A 26,350-nucleotide genomic window follows, 5' to 3' on the forward strand; every position below is an offset into this window, starting at 1 on the left:
AGTAGTCGAACTCTGAATTCCAACCAAATTTTTAGTCATAACTGCCAACAGAAAAGATTAAACTTTATATCATTAATAAACATAATAAATTAAGGAATACTGGGCTTTACTTGAAGTAGTAAACTATCAGATTCAATATCCACAAAGCTTTTCAATAATATGAATTATTTTATAACTGTAGAAATATAGTTTGTTTTCTAACTGTAGAAATATAGTTTGTTAAACTCACATGCTTAAAGTTTAAGGTCTCTCTCTCTTTTTTTTTTTTTACTTAGGGTTTTTTATTGTCTTTTTGGGGAGAGGGAGGCACACCTGGCACTGCTCAGGGGTTACTCCTGTCTCTGCATTCAGGAATCACTCCTGGAAGGCTCAGGAGACCATATGAGACGCTAGGTATCAAACTCAGGTCAGCCATATGCAAGGCAAGTGCCTTACCTGCTATACTATTTCTCTGGTCCCCTGTTTTTGTTTTTTTGTTTTTTTAACTTTATTTAAACACTGTGGTTCACAACATTGTTCATAATACAGCTGTTTGAGGCATTCAATGTTCCAGCACCAATCCAACCACAAGTGTGACATTCCCTACATCACTGCCCCCAGTTTCCCATTCAACCTCCAATCCTGCACAAAATAAATTATTTTATATTGCTTGCTACAACAAAATGGTAAATGGAATTACCAAAAAGTATTTAAGGAAAAATTGTGAAAATTGTTGCATCTCACAATGCTGTAAAGTCACTGTCTGAGGACTTACTGAGCTGTTTGTTGCAAGCTGAACCTTGTTGTGTTATTTTCACTTATTGAGCTTAGTGGGCTTCCATGCTACTTTCCCCTCTAATGGTCTATACTTCTAACTGGGATGTCAGTATTGTGGAGATGTGGCGCAGAAAAGCAGTGCTCAGGACTTACTCCTGGCAATACACTAACGGATCACTTCTGGCGGGCCAGAGATCAAACCCAGGTCAGAAAAGGCAAGGGCTCTCTACCTGATGTACTACCCATTCAGCTTCTTTTAATTTTTTTTTTTTAAAGTGTGGTCAAGTAACACATTTTGCAATCATGGTCAAATATAAAGTTCCTGAGTCTTTAACTTTCTTAATACATGTCATTTTTCTCTCTTGAGAGAGAACCATAATCCAAATAATCCAATCTTCATTTTTTTATCCACTATAGACAACTTGCATTCCAACTACATTCCATATATCAATAAAGCCAAATCAACATCACAAACAACTAGCAGTAGCTTTGGCCAACTTACTGTTTGGTCTCTTACTCTGCTCCTCTGCTCTGGTCTGAAATACCAATACCAGCCAGCCTAACATCGGGCATCTAGACTAGAAAGCAGGTCAAATCATCACCTGGGCCTCTTCTCTCAGATTTGCACTCTCAAATGAAACACACTAATCTAGTGGTAATGAGATGAAAGTGTAAATTCAAGTTTTTAAAAACCCGTAACATATAGTCCCTGAGCAGAGCTGGGTGTGGCACTAAAACAAGAAAAAGGGGAAGAAAGGAGAAGAAATAGGGGAAGGAAGAGAGGGGAGGAGTACCTCCACAGATACTACTTCTATAAAGGTCTCATCAGGTTATCAGAATTGTACAAAATAATTAATATCTACTAAGCACAGGTCAGTGTCTGGCATACTTTATTGCCCAATAGCTAGTCTAAAGGAAAAAGGATGAAGAAGAGAGGTGTATCTTCAAGATTAGGAAAATAGCTTCAAAGTCTTGTGCTCTGACTCTTGAAACTATTCAGCGCAAAACCTGAATTACACTCCCAGCACTGTAATTACACCCCACCCCCACCCATTGTCTGGCCCTAGCACAATCAATCAGAGCAGTTAGGTCAGCAATACCAAGTTAACAGGAGTGTAACCCCCAAAATCCCAACAACTACCAGGAGGTCTCTATCCAAAACAAGTCTATTCCTTTACCTTAATTAGTATTACAAACAACCTGCACCCTTAAAATTAAATTTGACCTAGACTTAAAAATCCGTCTATTGGGGCTAGAGAGATAGTAAAGGGTTAAGGTGTTTGCATCTCACAAAGTACCTGGCACCATATATGTCCCCAAGCACACTAAGGGGTCACTCCTGAGCAAAACCAGAAAGAACCCCTGAGCACTTCCCAGTGTGTTCCCCCTCCTCCTCCGTCAAATGTATTAGCTTAATGTACAGGGCAAGAACACTAGCTTAAGTTACTGGCTTTGCTTTTTAAAATTATTTTCTTTCCTTTTTTCTCTTGTGCAAAGAATAGAGCCCAGAGTCTCACACATGCAGGGCAAATGCTCTACCACAAGCTGCAACTGGTCTCTGATTTTTCCCAGTGGGAGCCACACCCAGCATACTCAGAAAATTATCTGGCAATGCTGGGTATTGAAGTATGCATGCAATACAAGGGGAAATCTCACATGCTGGGCATGTGGCCTACCACTTGGTAGAGCCGGTCACTACAGGTTTTAATTTCATTTTAAAATGATGAACTGAGTCCTATAACAACTTCCTCCCATTCAGGAGAGTTTCCTTTCCTTTCCAATAACCTATTTCCAATAAAACCTGGAAATTAAAAAAAAATGAAAATAAAAGTTTCTGAACTTTTCTAAATAAAATTGACCCCAGGGCCTTATATATGCATGGTAAGTGCTACAGAAAAGAGTTATACACGAGCCTTCCTCACATAACTTTAAAATGAGAATAAGTTTTGCTATTCTTTAATAAACAAGGAACCAAGCGACATTTTTTAAAAGCAATGATGCTTACCGACTATACATAAACAGATTTCATTTCCCAACATTTTCCGTAATTCTTTCACCCAGTTTTTTACCTGTGTATACAAAAAAGAAATGTTAAAATCAATCTTGTTACAATGACTATCATTACAACATTCAACACTGTCAAAAAATTTACAATTTTGTTTAACAATTCCTATTTTAGTTATTAGTAAAACAATTTACTGTAAGATCATTTAAAATGGATTAAAATGCACATAAAAATCATACACGAATACATTTATATACAGAAGAAACTTTTATTACAAATTTTCATAAATCTTCCATAAATCTAAGCAAAACACTGTATCAGAAAATAAACATATTCAGGGGTTGGGATATAGCTCAGTGACAGAGCACATGCTTTAGCATGTATGAGAGTCTGAGTTGTAACCCCAGCACATGAACCCTAAGCCCATCCATGAACTGCCAGGGGCAGCCCCAGTTGTCACCCAGCAGCAAAATGTCTGACCTAGATTACAGTACCAAGCACCATGGGGGAGTGTCCAGCTCTGGAGTCTCATATGGTTTTCCAGGCCCACTAGGAATAATACCTGAGTACAGAGCCAGTAATAAGTTCTGAGCACCAAGTGGGGCCCCAGAAAACAAACATTATTGAATCAGATTGAAAGTGTAAAGGGCTGAGAACATGTTCTTCATACATAAGGCCCAGGTTCTGTCCAGCACTGTAGGATCCCTAAGGAGTCACCCCTGAACACTGAGCTAGGAGTAAGCCATTGAGTATCAAGAGTTAAGGCCCCCCCCAAAAAGAAAATTTTCAAAATCAGATTCCTCTCCAGAGGCTACATCCTATTTATTCCACATTGATTCAAAGGTGATAAATTCACTGCCAATACCTTTAAGTGGTAGTCTATTTCACCTTCTTTTGTATTATAACATTATAAGCATTGTAACTTACTTTACATAACAAACATTATAACTTACTTTAACCAAGAGAATGTGGCAAAAGTAATGCTAAGAAAATTCCAGAATTAATCCTTAAGAAAGCTTGGCTGGGTTAGGGTGCTTAGCGGGTTAGGGTGCATGCCTTGTATGTGGTCAACCCAGGCTCAATTCCTGGCATCCCAGACAGTCTCCTAAGCACATCCAGGAGTGATTCCTGAGTGCAAAGCCAGGAATAACCCCTGAACATAGTCGGATGTAGTAAAAAGAAAGAATAGAAACAAAGAAAAGAAAGGAAGAAAGCCTGGCAGCTACATCCTTGAGATCCAGCTGTCAAATAAAAAGTTTATGCTGAAATATAGAATAATGAGAGTGTGTGTTTAAAAAGTACTCAGAGATAGGAGGAAGTGAGGCCAGTGAAACTCCCAGTTCAAATGCAGCAGCTGTATGAGCAACTCTACAACCCCAAACTGAGCAGAGATGTTTGATCAACCCACAAAATCATTTAGAAATAATAAATCATTTTTAGTTACCAAATGTGAATGTGAATAAATGTAGCGAAAGATAATTTTTATTATCTTTAATTATTTAGCGGGGCTAGAGCAATAGCACAGCGGTAGGGCATTTGCCTTGCATGCAGCCAACATGGTTGAACCGAGTTCAATTCCTCCGCCCCTTTCGGGGAGCCTGGCAAGCTACCGAGCGAATCTCGCCCGCACGGCAAAGCCTGGCAAGCTCCCCGTGACGTATTCGATATGCCAAACTCAGTAACAAGTAGTCTCACGATGGAGATGTTACTGGGCCCGCTCGAGCAAATCAATGAACAACGGGAGGACCGTGACTGTGATTTAGCAAATAAAATATATTCTTGTATTACATTCTTATGCATTATTTTCAAGTGTTCCTTTTTAATTTTTTAGTTGAATCACAGTGAGATATACAGTTACAAAGTTGTTCCTAATTGGGTTTCAGTCATGTAATGTCACAACGCCCATCCTTTCACCAGTGTACATTTTCCACCACCAATGTCCAAAGTTTCCCTCCTGTCATGTTCCAACCTCCCACTTCCTGCCTCTATGGCAGGCACTTTTGCCATCCCTCTCTCTAACTGAAAGGTTATCATGCATATCCCTCTACCTGCTTCAATGTTCAGTTCTTGTCCATAGTGATCAGTTCTAACTATCCTTGTTGCAGTATCTCTATCCTAACTGCCCTCCAGCCCCTGCACACCTGTGGCAAGCTTCCAACCATTGACCAGTTCATTTATAAGCAAATTTCATGATCATTTTTCCTAACAGCTACATAGCATTTTATTATTTTATTAAGAAAATATCTCATTATACTTAATAAAACACTTGAACCAGTTCTATTTAATTCAAAAAGAGAGAGATAGCAAATAGCACCAAAAAGTTTTTTTATTTTTTTAAAGTCTAAAAAAAAAAGTCATTGTAAGGGGCAGGAGCCTGTACAGGGGTTAAGGTGTTTGGTTTACAAAAGCCAACCTGGTCCTATCTCCAGCACCACATATGGTCCCCCAAGCCCTGCCAGGAGTGATCCCTGAGCGCAGAGCTAGAAATAAGCCCTCAGAAGAGTTGGGTGTGGCCCCAAACCAAAAATCACCATAGGGATCCAGGGAGAGCTATGTGTTTGAGTGCCTGCTTTGCAGCATGAGGCCAAGGGTCTAACCCTTACACCTGGCACTACCACATATTCTCAAATGTAATCCTGACAGCACAAGAGTATGACATCTCCAGTGCAACGCAAACACACATAACCAAATAGCAGCAACAATTAGGGAAGGGGGAAAATTATATATTAAAGATACAGGTTGGAGCAATAGTACAGTAGGCAGGGCGCTTGCCTTGCACATAGTCAATCTAAGTTCATTCCCTGGCTCCCCATATGTCCCTAAGCCTGCCATGAGTGATCCTTGAGTGCACAATCAGGATCAGCCTTGAGCACCACAGGGTGTGGCCTCAAACCCAAAACAAACAAAAATTTACTATGCACTTACTTTTGTTCAAAAACAATGAATAGGGGTTGAATCGATAGTACAGTGGTAAGACTGCACACAGCCAACCCAAGTTTGATTCTCAGAATCCCACATGGTGCCCTGAGCACCTGTAAGAGTGACTCATCATACGGGGTCAGGAGTAACCTCTGAGCATAATCAGGTGTGTTCCAAAAACAAAACAAAAAAATAAATGAGTGAATTAAGCACTGAGCTGATTAAATGAATAATTTTTTTAAAAAAATCATGGTTTATCATTTTACTGTTGTACTCCCCAAAATGTTTTCTTTCTACTGATCCAAAGGCTAACACATAAACAACTCATCTCAGCTAAATTATAAAAACAAATGGAAAGAAAACAACAACAAAAAACAAGGGGCAGAAGAGTCAGTACCACAGGAATGGCACTTGCTTTGAATGTGGAAGATGCAGGTTCAATCTTAAGCACTCCATTTGGTTCCCCAAGCACCACCAGGAGTGATCTCTGAGCACAGTCAGAAACAAGCACTCTGCCCACGCAAAAAAAAAAATCAAAGCGGGGCGGGGAGAACAGGTGAGGGGGGGGAAAAATTCAATGAGTTTTTTTTTTTCTAATTTTTTTTATACAGTTAATAAGCATACCTAACATGGATATAGTACAAAATTCAAACAACATAAATTTGCAATGTTTAGACATTTCTTTCCAGAGATATTTTAGAAATTTTCCAGGAATAGTCTATTTTAACTTTACATTTAAATACTTATTGAATAATAACAATTATTGGATAATGACTGTTGAATATGATGGAGACATATACTTTTAAAAACAGATTGTGGGGGGTCGAAGCGCCAGTACAGCGGGGAGGGCATTTGCCTTGCAAGCAGCTGATCCGGGTTCGATTCCCAGTATCACATATGGTCCCCTGAGCACTGCCAGGAGTAATTCCTGAGTGCAGAGCCAGGAGTAGCCCCTAAGCATTGCCAGGTGTGATCCAAAAGCCAAAAACAAAACGAAACAAAATAATAGATTGTGGACGCAGAATGTGATTTTAGTGGAGAATGCATGAGTCACATATCTGAGGTCCCTTGGTTCAATCACTGACACCACAAAAACAACACTTAAGGATGATACAGTCATGTATCATCCTTAAGATATAAGAAATATTTCTAATTTTTTGAGAATTGTCCATACTGTTTTCCAAAAGGGCTGAACCAGTTGGCATTCCCACCAGCAGTGAAGGAGTGTCCCTTTCTCACCACATCTGCTCCCATTTGACCCAGCAATACCACTCCTGGGAATATATCCCAGAGGCAAAAAAAGTATAGTCGAACTGACATCTGCACTTATTTGTTCATTGCAGCACTCTTTACAATAGCCAGGATCTGGAAAAAACCTGAGTGCCCAAGAACAGATGACTGGTTAAAGAAACTTTGGTACATTTACACAATGGAGTACTATGAGCTGTTAGAAAAGAGGAAGTCATAAAATTTACATACAGGTGGTACTACATGGAAAGTATCATGTTAAGCGAAATGACTCGGAAAGAGAGGGATAGGATGGAATGCCCTGCCACAGAGGCAGGATGGGATGGGGGTGATGGGGGGTGGGAGGGATACTGGGATAATTGGTGGTGGGAAATGGGCACTGGTGGAGGAATGGGTATTTGATCATTGTAAAATTGAAACCCAAGCACAAAAATTTGTAAGTCTACAACTGTACCTCATGGTGTCTCACTAATAAAAATTAAAAAAAAAAGATATAAGAATTAGGGGCTGGAGCAATAGCACAGCAGGTAGTGCATTTGCCTTGCATGGGGCCGAACCAAGTTCGATTCCCAGCATCCCATATGGTCCCCCGAGCACTGCCAGGGGTAATTCCTGAGTGCAGAGCCAGGACTAACCCCTATGCATCGCTGTGTGTGACCCAAAAAGCAACTGTCACTGTCCTGTCCTCCCGTTGTTCATCGATGTGCTCGAGCGGGTCTAGTAACATTGTGAGACTTGTTACTGTGTTTGGCATATCGAATATATCATGGGTAGCTTGCCAGGCTTTGCTGTGCGGGCAAGATACTCTCGGTAGCTTGCCGGGCTCTCCAGGAGGGGCGGAGGAATCGAACTTGGGTTGGCCGCGTGCAAGCCAAATGCCCTACCTGCTGTGCAATCACTCCAGCCCTCCCAAAAAGCAAAAGAAAAAAAATTTAAAAAATATATAAGAAATGGGACATTTTAAAGATTATTTTAAAAATAGACATAACAATTTAAAATAATCCCAATGGATTTCACAGTCAAAAATCAGTTTATTCCAGGAGCAGAGAGAGCCAACAGGCTGTGATAAGCACAGATTTTGCATGTGGGATACCCTAGTTTTATTTCTGACACTGCACAGTACGCTAAGCACCTGCCAAGAATGACCCCCAAACACAGAGCTGGGAGTAATTGTGAAGCACTGTGGTCAAAATCAAAAATCAAAACATAATAAGGCAGCTGACTACAACCATCAGACTTTCTTTTGACCCCCTAATCAGAGCTATTTAAAAGAGTTTCTATTTTGGAAATTAACTTCTTTAGTTATGTACCCTTAAGAGATTTATTCCAAGAACTTACAGAAGAAAAGTCAAGCAAGTAAACTACTGGATTATATGAATTATATAATAATTTATTCTTTTATCCTAAATAACTCCAAAAATCCCATATTTATACTATGTATCTGAAGAGGGGATTTAACAAAAAAAAAAAAAGAGAATGTTTAGGACAAACACTATGTAGACCATCCTTTAAAAATTTTATCATATTCTTCAGGATATTTGATGAAAAGGAGCGTAAATTTAACTTAATAGCTCTTTCTCCTCTTCACAACCAAGAATCCAAGTGTTGAGAGTAAAGTGAATCAAAGAAATATATGAAAGGGGTCAGGAGATGCTCAAGGTGCATGAGGATACTCTTGAGCTGGTTTGATTCCAGGCTCATCTGGTCCTTGAGAACAGCCAGATGCAGCCACAAAGCTCCCCAGCACTACTGTGGTGGTCAGGTATCCCAGGCACTGCAAGGCCCCCAAGCAGCATCAAAACTGTAGGCCCTTGTGATGAATTGGAGGCCCAGTTGTCCAAGGATTGCTAGTAGGGCCCCCATTCTTCAAAAGAAGAAATGCATGTGATTTTTCTTTAAAAGAGAAGGGGAAAGTCCCGTTTCTGAAGCTTTATTCCAGATTATTTCCTTTTCCTAATATTGAGAAAGCCAGGTCAATAAACTGTTAATACTACTAATACTTATATTATTAATATGAATCAAATATGCTGAGTGGTTAATTTACATAAACTATATATTTTACATATATAACCAAGAATTATCACATGAATAAACAAATGCCTATTAATGTAAACCTAAAATTAGAACCGTTTTCCTATACTATAATATACCCAAAGTAAATAGAATACCTTCTGAAAAGAATCTTCATCTGTTATATCATAGACTAAAATAGCTCCATTTGAGTCTCTGTAGTAAATTGGACCCAATGCATGAAATCTCTCCTGACCTGCAGTATCCTAAAAAAAACAAAAGGTTATTGGATCAGAAGGGGAAAAAAAAAACATCTGCGATTGCAACTACCATGAATTTCTTATTAATTGTAACGTAGGGACATGAAGATGACTAACTCCAAACATCATTAAATGAAACAAAATAGGCTACAAAAAAAAATGTTCAAATTACAACCAGTATTTAATGCTTTGCTGTTAATGTTACTTCTCCCCTTCTAGTTCACCTCAGCAATATTCCCAACCCAAAGAAACAATAGTTCAGTTGCCAGAGGGTCAGAATGGCCAAGATAGCACTCCAACCCAATAATAGGCACTGACTTAAAATCAGACTGCTTGCTGAGGGAGGAGACAAAAGAGCACAAAGTATGATCACCCAGTCTCTGGTACCAATGCATTATCTAGCCCCTACTTTCCACTAGCCACTTCCAGGAGACTGGACCACACAGAGAGACATGTAGAAAAACATGTACACTGTCCACCACCCCAGTCTTTCTCTGATGTGGAATCTTTCTGGATCAAAAAGTTACAATAACAATGTTCAGTATAAGTTATATTCAGGATATAATTCTTGGCCGATTTTAGATTTCAATAATTTTTTAAAAATGTGTTGAGTACCACAGACAGGTCTGAGCAAATGATTTGCGTGCAGAAGGTCCGGGTTTGATCCCCATCACCAGAGTCTCAGAGTCACTCTAAGGAGTGACCTCAAACAGAACCCAGGAGGGGCTGGCGCAACAGCACAGCAAGTAGGGTGTTTGCCTTGCACACGGCTGACCTGGGTTTGATTCCCAGCATCCCATATGGTCCCCTGAGCACCGCCAGGAGTAATTCCTGAGTGCATGAGCCAGGAGTAACCCCTGTGCATTGCTGGGTGTGACCCGAAAAGCAAAAACAAATAAATAAATAAAAATACAGAATCCAGGAGAAGTAGACCCTAAGTGGGTAACAAGCAGTGTTGAGGCAGAAGATGTAGCTCAGTAAAAGAGTATTTGCCCAGTATGTCTGAGGCCCAGAGGTTTGGTCCCAAGCTCACTTGGTCACAAAAATATATGTCTATGTATATATGGAACAAATTCCAGCTAACTTTAAAAAAAACCTAGAAATTCACATTTATATTCCTTGAACCAATTCAAGTACCAGGAATAGGGAGATGTCTTCACATATATGATTAACTTACCCATATAGCAAGGTTTACTCTTTTCCCACCAATATTTAACTTCTTTGTTAAGAATGATGCCTAAGAAAAGAGAAAGATACATTAAACAATATTTTATTTCATAGGGGAAAAAATATTTATTCTAAACTACAAATACCTGGGAAGAAAAGTAATTAATTTTTTATTAATGACCAGATATTAACTGAAGTCAGAAATTATTTTATGTTCTATGAAAAAATATTTTGTAAGGAACATATTACAGAACTTCATATAAAATGACAATTATCTTAGATTGTTTTCCTTAGTGCATGAAATTTGATATATCTTGTGTGGGTATTGTAGAGTTTACAATTTCTAGATATAAAAAAAGTTTATATTTAACCACATGAATTCCAATATTATTTAAAATGTCCTTTTTTGGGGGAGTCACACCCAGCGATGCAGAGGTTACTCCTGGCTCTGCACTCAGGAATCACCCCTGGCAGTGTTCAGGGGACCAAATGGGATGTTGGGAATCGAACCCGGGTTGGCTGCGTGCAAGGCAAACGCCCTACCTGCTGTGCTATTGCTCCAGCCCCATTAAAATGTCCTATATTTTAAATTTTATAATTGCTTAACACTAATTGTCCTAGGTACTGTCACAGAAATAAAAAAGAACCAGCTTTCAAGGAGTAACTGTCTACTGCAGAAACAAAAATGAGAAAAGAATTATACTACCATATAGTAATAGTTATAGAGGAGAGTCCTAATAAGTACACTAAAAGAAAAGAGCTGAGAATGATGGTGTAAAGCTTCCTGGATGTGAGAGAGAGGGTGATGAGTTCCTCTTTCAGAGTATTAGGGGTCTTTTCTAAGAAGGAGGTGAAACCACTGACACTGAAAGAAAATAACCCTCACTCTCAGGGGAAGTCCAAGTTGATCTGGTTCAATGCCAGAAATAAGACTACAGAGATAAACAAAGGTTAAATGAATCAAAAAGATCCTAGAATTCCCCAACCCAGAAGCATGGACTTTACCTTAGAGGTCTTAATAAAACCAAGTTCAAGATCTTAGACATGTATTTTTCAAATGTAAACTATAATCATGATATCTGTGATTTCATGTGAATTTCCCTTCTATAGTTTCAGTCACGTGTGGTCAACCAAGGTGTGGAATATGATATAAAATATTTCAGAGACCAGGAAAATAGTAAAGGAGATTAGGTATAAGGCTTTGCATGCAGCCAACCTAGGTTCTAATTCCCTGCATTTGGTTCCCCAAGCACTTTCAGGGATCACTCCAAGACACAGAACCAAGAATAGATAGCTCCTGAGCACAGCTGGCTGTACCCAAGAACAAAAATGTTTTTGAGCGTAAGAGATACCACATGAACAAAAATTTTATTACAGTAAATTGTATATAACAGTAAGTTGTTGTATTCTATCCTTTGTTTAGAATTAGCAAACAACAGAAACACTGCAGTTGTGAGAATCCCAGTCGCACAATAGAGTGTGTGATCTGTGGCACACTGCACTCAGGTATGTGACAGCACTGCAACTAAATGTTTAGTTTCTATCGTTTAGTTTTAAATTGATAAGAAGGGGGGAAAATCCTGGCCAACAATGAATGATGTATTAGAGGACCTGCCTTTTTAAAAAAATTTTTGGTTGGAGTGAAGGGTGTTTTTAAGCCATACCCAAAATAGCTGGGGGCTATTCACCAGTCTGTGCTCACAGCGCTCAGGGAGTAACTTGAGGAACCATGCAGTACTGGGAACCAATCCTGGGCCTCCCACATGCAAGGTTAAGTTCTCAACCCACCAAGCTATCACTATAATGCCAGCACTTGCTCTATTTATACACTGTTTCACTTAGGGTTGTGATTTTAAGAAACTAGCAATATTTTGATTGGAATTACAGTATGGAGGGTTTAGTGCTACCTGCAGTTTCAGATCCATTAAAGGGACTTAAAATTATTCTCTCTCACTAAACAGAGAACTACTATAAATGCAACAAATGCTTCATTTTGCTATGTAAACTGTGCCCACAATCACAATAGTATACTAAGAACCTGTGGGGCTGGAGCAATAGCACAGTGGTAGGGAATTTGCCTTGCGCGCAAGCCAGTCCGGCGGAGCCGGGTTCGATTCCTCCACCCCTCTCGGAGAGTTCGGCAAGCTACCAGAGAGTATCTCGCCCGCACGGCATAGCCTGGCAAGCTACCCGTGACATATTTAATATGCCAAACACAGTAACAAGTCTCAAAAAGTGGAGATGTTACTGGGCCCGCTCAAGCAAATCGATGAACAACGGACAATGTGGGGCAGGAGCAATAGCACAGAGGGCAGGAGATTGCCTTGCACGTGACAACCCAGCACCCCATTGGTTCCCCAACCCATCAGGAGTGATCCCTGAGTAAAAAGCCAGGAGTAAGCCCTGTGTACTGGTGGTGAAAATAATAATAACTGACAAAGGAAGACAGGCTAATTGCATTTATACATGCATTTGACAAGCTCACTTGACCTTCCCCTTTTTTCATACAGAAATACCTAATTTTTAAATACTTTAAAAATAATAGTTGGGGATTGGAGCAATAGCACAGCGGGTAGGGCGTTTGCCTTGCACGAGGCCAACCCAGGTTCGATTCCCAGCATACCATATGGTCCCTTGAGCACTGCCAGGGGTGATTTCTGAGTGCCGAGCCAGGAGTAACCCCTGTGCATCGCCAGGTGTGACCCAAAAAGCAAAAAAAAAAAGTTAAGAAACAGCAAGAGGATGCGGGGCGGGGGGGAGCAGGGAGCAAAATGATTGTACAGTGATTGTACAGCTTGATATTTTTATTAAATAAAATGGATTATACAGAAAGGGGTAAAAAATAATGAAAAATAACAAAAAAGAAAAAAAGAGAAGGGGCTAGCAACACCGCGTACAGTGTTAAGGCACAACTTTCATAGTTGGCCCTGGTTCAGTCACCCAGACTGCATGGTCCCCCAACACCACAGGGAGTACCCGGCACAGAGAGCCAGAAGCAGGCTTGTTGTCTTGAGCTTTGTCTCTTCACTTGCTCCATTTCTTTATATCCACCACATGAGGAAAATCATCTGACATTTGTCTTTTTCCTTCCAACTCATTTTACTTATTGTCGCCTGCTCTCTGGCCTTATACACACTCTTAGCTGCACCCCCCAAAAGACACTAAAGAGCCTTAGTGTCTCATCCATCTCCCAAAATATTTGTTAGTCACAAAACAACATGCGTCAAAAAGAAAGTGTGTGTTTCACATCTTGTTCCTTCAAATCTCAAGTTGTGAGTACCACTACTTCTAATTCCAATTTTGTCATCTCTCAAAATGTCATGGGTATTAATACTCTTATTAGCTCAGAATGACGTCTGACATTTGTACCTGAAGATTTTTTTTACCTGACATCTATCCAAAATCATGATGGGCAATTATCTTTAATCTTATCTAAAGAAAGTAGGAGAAAAAAATAGGGACAGGTTATATCTGCCAAACAAAAGTATTTTCTTTTTACAAAACTTGTGAATAAATGTATGGGTTTTTGTTAGAACATTCTACTCCCTTTGCCTAAACACAGGCAAAGCAAAATATCTAAAGCTACAGACTTATGAGCAAATTTCTCTCTCCTCTCTTCTCCTTCCCCCTCCCTCCATTTAACCTTATTAGGGTTTCTCAGCCCATATGCACAGTAAGGTTTTCCCAGTGAATAACATCCCAGGGTGTGGCCCCAAAAACAACAACAAAAAGACATGAAAGAATTCTGGCAGAATATTGCAAAGCAATAAAAACAAGGAACCAAGAAAACAAACTAGGGGACCTGAGGATGGGGATGGATAATTCAAAGGGCTGAGATCAACTGCTGAAGTCCCAGATCAACCCCTGGCACATGATCTCCCCTGCACCACTGTTAGTGACTCCCTATCCCAGCACTATCCAGGAGCACACCCAACAGCAGCTCAGGTGTAAGTCAAACAAACCCCCCTCCCTTACAAAAGAGGGAAACCAATAACTGTGAGATATAGAACACTTCAAATTTTCTTGGTTTGATTTGTAAAAAGATTATAATCAATTTGGAGTTTAATACTTTAATACAGAAAGTCACTTCTGAAAGGGCTTTGTTTTTCTTTCCTTTGGGGGGCCACACCTGGAAGTGCTCAGCTCAATGTTCATCCAGGCCTCCCAAAGAATTCTCCCCAGTCCTAAAAAGACTTTTTTTTTTTTTTGCTTTTTGGGTTACATCCGGTGATGCACAGGGGTTACTCCTAGCTTGGCTCTGCACTCAGTAATTACTTCTGGTGGTGCTCGGGGAACCATATAGGATGCTGGGAATGGAGCCCGGGTCGGCCACGTGCAAAGTAAAGGCCCTACCTGGTGTACTATCGCTCCAGCCCCCAAAAGAATTTTTAAAAGCACAAAATGTGAAGTGGAAGTAGGATATGGAATGCTGATACATAAAAAACTTAAAGCCAGAGTTTCAAAAGAGTTTTATTAAAAAAAAAACACACACACACTGGTTTGGGGGCAATAGTACAGTGGGTAAGGTGATCGACAAGTGACTGACAAGTGCAAATGACCAACCCAGGTTCCATCTGGAGGTAGTCATTCAATCCCAGTTCCACCAAAAGTGCAAAGCCAGGAATATAAGCCTGAGCACAGGTCAGGTGTGGCCCAAAAACAAGAACAACAAAAATAAAAATTTGTACTCTGTACAAAGAGAGTACAGAAGCCACTTAACAGAGGTTAAGGTGCTTCCCTTGCATGTGCATGACCTCATCATTACAGGGGCCCTTAAGCAAGGCTGGAAACACCCCTGAGCAGAGCCAGAAGTGAGCACTCCAGGCATTCAGGATCCAGGTTTGTGTCCTTCTCCCCCTCAAACACCCAAGTCCAAAGAGAAGGTTCTATAGGCAGAGCACACACCTTGCATATGGGAGGCCAAGATTTGATCCCCAACACTGCATGATGCCCTGGATCCACCGGCATGACCCCTAAGCACAGAGCTGGGAGTAGTCCCATGAGTAGCAGCAGAGAGCCTGCAGCATAATTGGGTGTAAACCCCCTCCCACACTAAAAAAAAAAAAAGACCCAATCTTTCATAGCCTTCAAGTAAACAATATAATTCTAGGGGGTGGAAAGACTTCAACTTTTTTTTTTTTAAGATACTGTAAATAACGACAGAAATCAATAGAGTTCTGACTTTCAGAACTATTTGAAAGTTACTCTAGACATTCAAAATATTAATCCTACAAACAAGGAAATCAGAATCACAAGATTAGAGATTATGATGCCAAGTATAGAAAACAGAACCCAGATGCCAAAAGTTGGTGGGGAGGTTAAGGAATTGACAACAAAAGCAGAATAAGCATTGCTTAAGGAAAAAAAGCCTTGGGCCAGAAAGATATTACTGGAGTTGGGGCACATGCCTTGCAGGCAGTGAACCTCTGTTTAATTCTAGGTACCAAATAGTTTCCCAAGAATTACCCTGGATGTAGGTAGCCCTGGAGGCCCAAGGTAATTCCCAGCATGAAAAACTACTTTCTGAGGCCCATACTCTGAACCACTTACCACTTACAAGTCAACCAAGCATCATACTTTGTTTTGGGGGTTTTTTAAAAATTGGATCACAGGGAGATACACAGTTACAAAGTTGTTAATGATTGGATCTCAGTCATATAATGTTATAATACTTCCCTTCACTAGTGTACATTTCCCACCACCAATGTCCTCAGTATAAGACTAATGCCAGAAGAAACAGGAGCCAGGAAGACTGGTCAATGGTTGGAAGCTTGCCACAAGTGTGTGAGGCACAAAGGGCAGTTAGAACAGAGAAGGGACCAGTAGGACAATTATGACAATAGCTGGAAATGATCAATTTGGCTTTGGACAGGAATTGAGTATTGAGAGTAAAGGGATATACCTGATAACCTTTCAGTATCTGTACTGTAAACCATAATACCCAAAAGAGGAAAGGGAAAGAGTTGGAGGGGGAGGAGGAGAAGGCAGAGAGTATCTGCTTAGGAGGCCAAAATGAAAATAACAGTCCATGCCAAAAGAGAAGTGGGGGTGGGGAGAGCACTACCAGAGCACTACCTGGTTTGGCCCCAAAACCAGGAAAAAATTATTTTTAAAGCCAATGACTTGGTGAAAGTACTTTGCTCATCTTTGTATTTCCCAGCAAGCACAGTATATAAGAATGAGGTTGTTAATTTTTGGTTTGTTTTGGGGGTCACACGTGGTGGCTGGTAGCACTAAGAGGAACAGGTGGGGACGGGAAGGGGGCAGAGACCATATGCAGAGCCAGGGGTTGAACTGGGGTTGGCAGCATGCAAGGCGACCGCTTTAATTTTTGTACTATCTCTCTGGCCCATTTTGTTAATTGCTTAGTTTAGCACAGAGCTCTAATAAAATTCCAGAGGAAAAACATCCTAACTCCCTCACTCCAGTTGTCTCAATCAAGCTTATCAAAGGCTCAAATCAGCAAGAAAATCACCTGCAATCTTGAGAACTAGATATTAAAATAATTAAGTTTCTTAGACTAGGCAAAAGACCTTGAGTTGCCAGAACTCACAAAATCATTTCAAAACAAGCAGCAACCTAGAAGGAGCTCTAAAAAGAAAGCAACACTAAAACCCAAAGCATGAAAACATCACAATTTTCAAAACAGTGAAATTTTGAAATGTCAATCCCAGTCCAAAATCTAGAATGGATAATAAAAATTGTATAGTATATATACTATTATATATATGTACACACAGTATATCTACATATACAGTTTCTCTACATACATACACACTCAAAAATCTATATATACAATTTGTAAAATGTAATGCTCCTTCAGAGGAAACAGAAGTTTACAAAACAATTCATGTCAAACTAATCCCATGAAAGAAACCAACACAAAGCATAATATAAATCAAGTGCAAAGATTTACCGAACAGACATGTGCCAGAAACCATACTAATGTCATTACATATGCTGACTCTATATTCAGTGCACATAAAATCTCATACTCATGAGTCTCCCACTGTACAGGGTCAGCTTTACAGTTTGCCAGGAATGAGCCTGAGCAGCACCGTAAGGAGCTCCGTAAGAGCTCCACTTTCAAACGCAATAACAGGGATGGTGGCGAAGCCAAGGCTGATGGAGCAGCAGCTCACGCTCTAAGCAGCAGGACCGCTCTGCTCACAGCATCTCTCTGTGAAGAAGAGCCCTTCTCCAGTCCAAATGGCACTGCTGCTGCCACCTGCAGAACATCCAGACCATGCAAGGTCAAAGCCACAGACCCAGTCCTGCCTGTGGCCCCACTACTGTTGGGGCCCAGAGGGCAAAAAGCCAGCCACAGAGTCAACCTGGACTCGCTGGGCAGAGCATCAGCTGCCTGATGAGCCCTCCTGTTTTCTCACACCCCAAATAGATGCCATGCCTCAGCTGGACTCGACCAACTTTAGACCAAGTTTTATAGGAAATTAAACTGTCAAAATTTAGGTATGTGGGAGCCACGCCCATGAACCACCTCCAGCGCTGCCGTGCAAGCTCATTTACGGGCCCTGCTCCAGAGACTCATAAATACATCTTTTCGGACACATGCATGCTGAGAATCATCCAGGGCACCTAGGAGGGGGGCAGGCTAGACCAGTGCCGCCTAAGCAGCACCGCTTAGTCCCACAATATAAAATAGCTGCCATGCTCCTCCCCCATTCCCTAGCCCCTGGACCAGGGGGTGCCTTCATCAGGAAAAGTGGTGCCCCAGGGAGTGACCTCACTGAGAAATTAACCTGATGAAAATTCAGGTACACGGGATTTGTGTCTGAAACCTTTAAGCTCTCTCCAAGTCTCGATGGACAACTTCTCCCCACTTTTTTGTACTTCAGGAAACCCTGGCAGTCATGTCCACACCCCAAAGTTGCCACCCAGTTAAAAATCTACTACAGCTGTACCTTCCCATTAAGACTGAACCAAAAAAAAAAAAAATCAAACCTTTGATATCTTAAATGCTACAACACTGGTAAACTTAGAGCAGCACACCAAATGGGAGAAGGCAACCAATCCCGATTAACAAAACACCAAGGCTAAACCTGTTACAACTAAGGCTAAACCTGTAACAACGCCTTAGTAATCTCTGAGAGATACAAGGACTTACTGTCTTAATGATGAGATAAAACAATTTAAGGATTCACGGTTGGAAGCGTGCCTTGAATGCTGGGGAAGAAGGCAGCTGGGATAGAGAAGGGACCACTAGGACAATGAGTTAGAAATGATCACTTTGGATAAGATCTGAGTGCTGAAAGTAGGTAAAGGAACAAGCACAATGACCTCTCAGTACCTGTACCACAAATCATAATGCTCAAAAGAAGAGAAAGAAGAAAAGTGTCTGCCAAAGAGGCAGGCTGAAGAGGATAGAGGGGGGTTGCAGGAGGAAAAGTGGGAACATTATGTGGTAGTGTAAATATACACTATTGGTAGAGAGATGGGTGCTGGAACATTGTTATGACTGTGTATCTCACGGTGGTTCAATAAACTGATTTTTTTATAATACTATAATGGGGGCTGGAGCAATAGTATAGCAGGTAGGGCCTTTTGCCTTGCACGCAGTCAACGGGTGTTGGATCCCCCAGCATTCCATATGGTCCCCCAAGCACCACCAGGAGTAATTCCTGAGTGCAAAGCCAGGAGTAACCCCTGATCATTGACGGATGTGACCCAAAAAGCCAATATATATATATATATTTATAATGATCTGTCAACTTCACTGATGGCTATAAAGTAGGAATAGGAGCTAAAATTCAACTCAAGTCTTGACTTCTAAAGAAAGTCCTTTCTCTTTCTGAATCCTTTGGCTTCCTGATATAGAAACAGTGTATCTTGTCTTGGACAAAGTATCTCATGACATCCCCTGGGGTAAAACGGATATGCCAGGAGGAAAAAAAAATTAAGCTTTGTAATGCCAGAGTTGCTATTTTCATGAAAGACTATGTGTCACTATGCAGTAACTTTCTCAAAAGAGTAGGAGTGTGACCCAGGCAGTCTTGAAAATGCTCCACTCTAGGATTCAGCACGTCTAAGGGAAATACACTCACACCTTACTGTATTGGTAAGAGTGACACCTTCTGCAGAGCTTGGTACTTAGCCTTCTGTCTATACCATCCACCCACCCCACCCCACTTGACCCCACCCCCACACACATACCATTTTGGTCAAAAGTTTCCATTAGTGAGTACTGATGATATTTTCCCTAAATCTCTTACTAAATGATTAGCTAATCCAGATGGTAGGGAACATGTCTTACTCTTCTTTGCAAACTCACTGCCCAACCAATATTTGACACCCCCAGATTCAATCACTGATGCCTGAATGTGAAATGAAACATTTTAAAGATATTACAGGATTTACACATTGGAACAAACCTACTAAAGTGAAGTTAATAAGTCAAATGTATCAGAGGCCAACGTATGTATTCTTAAATAAAAAAGGGATCTGAGGAATGTAACACTCTTTTCAAACAAGACCAGGACAGCAGGGGCCAGAGAACAATACAGGACTTAACACAGCTGCCTTGAATACTGCAGACCCTGGTTAGATCCCCATCACCGCATGGTCTCCTGAGCACTGCTGAGTACAGTTCTGAAGGCCTGGGAGACAGCCCCAAGCAAGTAATCCCCTGTATTTCAGAATCCCCCAGGCTTTCTGAGCACTACTTGGGAAACTTGTCTTCCAAAAAGACTAAGACAGCAAACCCAATATTAATCTGTATGACAGCTACCCTGAAAACTCAGTCTTTCTTCAATTAGAAAAGAGTAAGTATTAGAAATAACAGCCTGCACATCCCTACTCAATTTAAATTACACCTGGGGGGCTGGAGCGATAGCACAGCAGGTAGGGCATTTGCCTTGCACACAGCCGACCCAGGTTCGATTCCCAGCTTCCCATATGGTCCCCTGAGCACCGCCATAGGTAATTCCTGAGTGCAGAGCCAGGAGTAAACTCTGTGCATTGCCGGGTGTGACCCAAAAAAAAAACAAAATAAATAAATAATAAATAAATTACACCAGGAACCATTTCTATAGCTTAAGGCATTACATCTGTTTGGTTTGGCTTTTCTGCATTGTGAGTACTGAACCCGGGGTATCACACAGGCAGGACAAACAGGGACTCTACATTGAGCTATTATTTTTGACCCCTCAAGACATCACATTTTATGGAAAGAGGATAACAATTAGTAAGTTCTAGAAGAAATGTCAACAGAGTAAAAGTTTAACAATGTACGACACACAGTGAAAAGAAAAAGCTATTTATTTACATAAGCAAAGATAAGACTCTAGGGGATTTAATCTTCAACTATCTGAAGGGGTACCACATGCAATAAAAACTCAGCAGAACTGAAAATGACAGGGAAACAGATTTTGGCTTTATACACTGGAAAACTTACTGGAAATTACACCTACCCAAAACTTCAACAGGGGTGAAAGCGATAGCTCAGAACACTGACTGCATGCAGGAGGCCCTGTCCAGATTCCATCTAGCACCCCAGCACTACCGGGAGTGACCTCAAAGCCAAAAGAGCTGAGAGCAGCCACTAAGACCCACCAGTGGTACACAACCCGGAAACAAAAATAATACAATAACACTAAAACTCCAAAACTAAAATAGACACTTTAGGACAGTTTCTTCACTTTATAAATTCACCTCTTTACCAAGACAGACGAAGTCACTTGACTGTTTTTTGGGGGAGAGGGGCAGCTGATGCCAGGAATCAAATCCAGAACCTCACACATACAAGCCAAGAACTCTACCTACCACTGAATTTTGTCTGATCCAGAGTACTAAACAAGAGACTGAAAACAGTGAGCTAGAAACTATCTTAAGTACCTCTCAGTCACATCACTTTAAAATATGAATCCATGAGAGTATACTTCACAAAATAAGATAAAATATTTTTCACAAGAAAAAAGTGAAATCTCATTTCCTTGGTGCATTTTATCTCTTCATTTGGAAATTAAAAGCATATGAAGTTACTTCTTATGGTCACACGCAAGTTAAATGTCTGAAAAAATTGCTGAGATGGAATTATATCTAACAGGTAGAGATCAAATCTGTGCTTCCTTCATACAATAGTATATCAAAAAAAAAGCTTCAATCTAGTAATATAATTCTGAAATTGTGATGAGTTAGAAAAATATCAAAAGTCTGGGTTGGAGTCTTGGATTTGATCTGGCACCACATGGCTGGGTTCCCAGAGAGGAGTTGCCCCCAGGCTGCTAAGGACTGTCCCATTTAGCCTGAAAAGGGGAAAAAAAAATAGAATCAGGACCGCTATGCTTCTGATCCTGAAGAGCTACCATATTTCATCCTCTTAATAGACCGCAATGTTTTTTTCAATACTTAAAAAATCTTTAGCTTATTTTTAGCTTCAAGAAAGTTTTGAGACTATGTAATTCTGGGGTTGAAAAGTTAAATTACATTTTCAAAAAACAATGCAACTTTATATTTACAAAAATATATTTTTATATTTATATAATCTCATATTTATATTAAAACAAAAATTTTGCCTATGTACAGAGATAGTATGATCTAACTGCCCGAAATATGAAGTCATACTTGAGATTAAATTTCAACTTGGGGGGTCAGAGCAATAGTACAGCAGGTAGGGCATTTGCCTTGCGTGCAGACCCAGGAGTGGGGGAGTGGGGGGGGGGGCACTGGCCCGAAAGCTAAGTGGGCACTGGTGAAGAGACTGGTCTTGGAACATTGTTACTACTGAAAGCTGTCATGAATTACTTTGTAATTCATCATGAAGGTTCAATAAAAATTCTACCTAGGGAGCTGAAGAGACAGAACAGAGGTTGTCATTTGCCTTGCATGATCCATACACTGATACACAAAAAAGCTTCAACTTGGAGGGCACCGCATGGCCACCTCAGCACCAATGGTTGGGACCCCCAAGCACAAAGCTAGAAGGAGTAAATCCCCCTCAAGTACCACTGGATAAGGTCCAAAACCGTCATTCACCCAAAATTATCTCTAGTGAGGGAGAGACATTCAAGGGGCTGAGCACATGCTCTGCATGCAGGGAGGCCCAGGTCTGACCTGGGTCTGACTCAGGGTTCTCTGAGTACCAAGCACTGAGCTGGGAGTAGTTCAGTAGGTCAGGAGTTCTGAGCACTGCAGAATGAGAAGCAAAACAGGTAAAAAGAATTGTATCTAATAATGTACAGAACGGAAGACAAAAAAAAACACGCTTACTAAACACTTACTATCCAGATATTATGCTTTATATAGGAAGAGTAAAAACAGAGGAATAAAAATAGAATAGGGAATCACACCCAGAACATCTTGGTAAATTCTACTCAGAGTTTAATAATAGCACCACACATCAAATGTCACAACAATGAGGATACTCTGCCCTCTTTCAAATCGTGTTCTTGCTCTTATCTCCTAAGATATAATCACTTAGAATCACTAAGATTCTGCAATCTGGAGCTGTAAGTGTGAAGATGCAAAGTTTACATAGATCTTAAGTATATATTTATCTTGAGGACTCGGTGAGCCAGACGCTATTATTATGGCCCTCTCAACACAGGAAGAAACCTGGGCAGAGGCACGTTAATGAGCCTGCTAGGATCACAGAGCTCATTAATCGGACGCAAGGGAGGTGAAACTATAGGCAGAGCTCAAAAGTTCACTAGATTTCACTGCCCTCGGCACTAAATGGACCAAGTTAGGATATTTCCTTCTAATGTGTGCTTTAAACGCTGCCTCCGGGGTAGAGGCGCAAGGCCACGTACAAATGCCTGGCTTCATCTTGATCCAGGGTCACGGTTGAACACTTTCCGAATAATGATACAGCAAGGGCGGGGTGGGGGGGAGGGAGAGTCGGCCCTCTAATAGACAACAAAAGGAAACCCGCAGCACCCAGCTGTCCTGTCTGGGGGAGCCCAAACGCCGGCCGGCCGGCATCACATGCCGCTCCCTCGTGCGCGGCGGCGGAGGGTGACTGACCTGGCACACCCGCCAGGCCCAGCGGCAGCCGGGACGCCCCCCAGCCCGCACGCAGCATCCCCAAGTGCGTGACCCAGCACAGCCGCCGGGCAGCCCCAAGTCCAACCTGGACCCACCCCCGCCCCTCCCCGGGCCCCAAACGCCACAGGGCCGAGTGCAACTTGCACAAACACTTAGTCACCCGTAAACGCTGCGAGTTTCCAATCACCGAGTTCGCAAAAAGAGAAAAAAAAAACCAAATCCGCCGCAGAGAGAAAGAGACAGAGACTGACAGCACAGAGATTACGAAGGAAGAAGGAAGCACAGAGAGGTTAGAAGAGAGAGAGAAGAGAGAAATGAGAGGAGAAAAAAACAGGAGAGGGAGACAGAAGAGAGAGACAAGGAGAGAGGAGAGAAGAGAGAAAAGAGAAGAGGGAGAGGAAGAAAGAGAAGAGAGAGAAGGGGACGGAGGGGGTGCAGGGGGAGGGAGGGGGTAGGGAGGGCGTGCGAGCGAGCGCGGGGCGGCCGCAGGGCCAGCCGGGCGGAAGGGGATCGGCCGAGGGAAGGGGTCCGAGCCCCGCCAAGGCGCGCGGCCCCCCGGGGCGGGCTCAGGCCCGAGGGCGCGGGGCGCCGCCGCGGCGCACCTGCAACGTGGTGATGTGCTTGTCGTTGAACTTGTTCTCGCAGTAGCGCAGCACCAGCGACGTCTTCCCCACGCAGCCCTCGCCGAGCAGCACCACCTTGAAGGAGTAGGCTCGGCCGGCCGCCGCGCCGCCCCCGCCGCCGCCGCCGCCGCCGCCCCCGCCCGTCGCCGCCGCCATCCCGGCGCTCCCCGGTAGCCCGCGCCCCGCAGCGCGCCGCGCTCGCTCCCCACAGCCGCCGCCGCGGCGCGAGCCCCGGAAAGGCCGGCACGTCGGGCGCGCCCCGGGGAAAGGCCGAGAGCGCGGCCTTCTCCGCCTCCCTCTAATGGCGTCTCCTTCCTCCTACGTCACGCTCCGGGTCACGTGGCCGCCGCGGCCCGCCGGCCCGGGGACTGCGCGGAGAGAGGGCGCCGGGCGGGGGCGGGGCTTCTGCGCCGCGGGGGCGGGGTTTATCCGGGGCGGGGCTTCTGCGCCGCGGGGGCGGGGCCGGCGAGAGGCCAGAATCAGTGAGCCGACTCGGACCCGGCTCCGGCGGGTCGTGCTCGTTTTCATCCTGGGAACGCTCCCTAGCGCGAGTCTCCCCATCCGGGGTCTCCAAGCAACGCGGCCCGGGTGCCTTTCCGTCTCTCGCTGCGGTGTTCGAGGGGATCCCCAGAGTTGTGGAACTTCTTTGCGCTTCCACACCTCCCGGCCGCCTCCTCCTCCTTCAGGTTCCCGGCTGGAACCGGAAAGGCTTCCCTGACCACCCCCCCTCCCCTACTTTGCAACTTAGGTGATTTCCTAACGCAGGATTCTTGCCTCACTTCATCCGAATACTACTTGGCTAATTGCTTTATCGCAACTAGCTGTGGCAAGGACCTGAGTTGTCCTTACCTGGGTTGATTCTTGCCTACCTTTGAATTTCTGATTCCGAGTACCAGGCGTTGTGTAGTTCTCTTGGGAATGCAAGATAAAGAAAACAGGACAAAGGGGTAGGTCTTAAGCCATTATGGCTTGGTTCTCCTAAGTTTCTGCATCCCAGGAAGTCTCTGACATTATTGCCATTTTGACCCCACCTTTTTTGTTACTCAAGGGGCCACACCCAGCGGAGCTAGGGTGGAGGGCCTGGGTGCCAGTCACTCTCTGCAATGTCTGTGCATGTTCAGTGAGACTGGTGAACTCCCGGACACTAGATGCTAGATGACCACAAAGGCCCCTGGGACAGAGTGCCAGGGACAGAGTTGCACAAATGCTTGTCATGTGCTTTGCCCCTTGGGCTATCTCCCTTGGCTGCCCCCCCCCCCTTGAAAGATCGGATTCATTTGATGACTGCTTATTTTTCTTCGGCAACTTCCCTTTTCATTGATGAAATATACTCTTCCAAGAAACCATACTGGTGCTTTTGATACCGTGCAATAATAAATTTGATGATAGCCAGTCGAATATTGTTCTTTTCCCTCATGGTTCTTTATCATCAAACTTTTTCAACTTCAAAATAGATAATTCATTGAATCAATAAATATTTGAAGCTACCAACATAGTCCCGCTGAGCCAAATGAGATACAATGTTTATGTCATTCAGATACAATGTTATGTCATTTTGGCAAGGAAGACACATACAGTCTATCATAGCATGAATGTTTTCCTCTTGATAAAACAAAAAGTATTTGGCAGAAGTTTATGGGGACCTCAGTGATTTAGCATACAGGGGAAGCCTTCCAGAAGATTGACACCTTTGGGCAGAAATAATCTAGGCAAGGAGGAAGAAGAGCTTTGCAAGCAGAATCGTATGTCCCAACTATCAAATTAGGAAGGAGCAACAGAGGCAGGACAGAGCACCATCAGGTGTGACCCATCCCTCCCCACCCCCAACAAACAATGACCAAAACTGAATGCAGAGGGAGGAACTAGTGGTTGAGTGTGGTGGTTTCCAAAGCCATTTGCTTTGGAAGCAGCTGACCCTGGTTTGAACCCTGACACCACCAATGGTTTCCCAAGCACTATTGGAATGATCCCTGAACAAAAAGCTAGTAATAAGCCCTGAGCACTGCCACGTGTGCCCCCACATCATATTTTAAAAAATAAATAACTTTTTAAAAATGCAAAGAGAGAGGGGCTGAGGGGACAGCTCAGTAGGTTGGAGTTCAGTTTTGATTCCTAGGGCTACATGATCCCTCTCCCAACCCCACCTGCATCTGCTAGGTATAGGCCAAAAGCAAAACAAAACACAAAAATAACACAGGGAGAAAAGGGGCTTCAGAAGAGACTGGCAGAAAAGCAGAGGTCAAAGGTCGATTAATGGGCCTTGCTTTATATCTGGGAAATGGAGCAATATCTGGAGGGTCTCAGGGCTACTTCCTGCTCTGTGCTTAGGGGACCTGATGCTGCTGGGATTTAACCCAGGC

The 26,350-nt window shown here is 42.6% G+C and overlaps 1 protein-coding gene across 1 annotated transcript in view; it reads right to left on the reverse strand.

The window, feature by feature from the left end:
• Positions 1–24,320, reverse strand: part of RAB21 (RAB21, member RAS oncogene family) — a 43,438-nt gene extending 19,118 nt beyond the window's left edge. Inside the window, exons 1-4 of the mRNA XM_056130653.1 lie at positions 23,970–24,320; positions 10,376–10,435; positions 9,097–9,204; positions 2,762–2,825 (exon numbers count right to left, since the gene is read on the reverse strand). Coding sequence (XP_055986628.1) covers positions 2,762–2,825; positions 9,097–9,204; positions 10,376–10,435; positions 23,970–24,146 — 409 coding nt within the window. The 5' untranslated portion in view covers positions 24,147–24,320. The remainder of the gene's footprint in view (positions 1–2,761; positions 2,826–9,096; positions 9,205–10,375; positions 10,436–23,969) is intronic.
• Between the last annotated feature and the right edge of the window lie 2,030 nt (positions 24,321–26,350).

Source organism: Sorex fumeus, unplaced genomic scaffold (genome assembly GCF_029834395.1).
Source record: "Sorex fumeus unplaced genomic scaffold, SorFum_2.1 ptg000081l, whole genome shotgun sequence".
NCBI classification, from domain to species: domain Eukaryota; kingdom Metazoa; phylum Chordata; class Mammalia; order Eulipotyphla; family Soricidae; genus Sorex; species Sorex fumeus.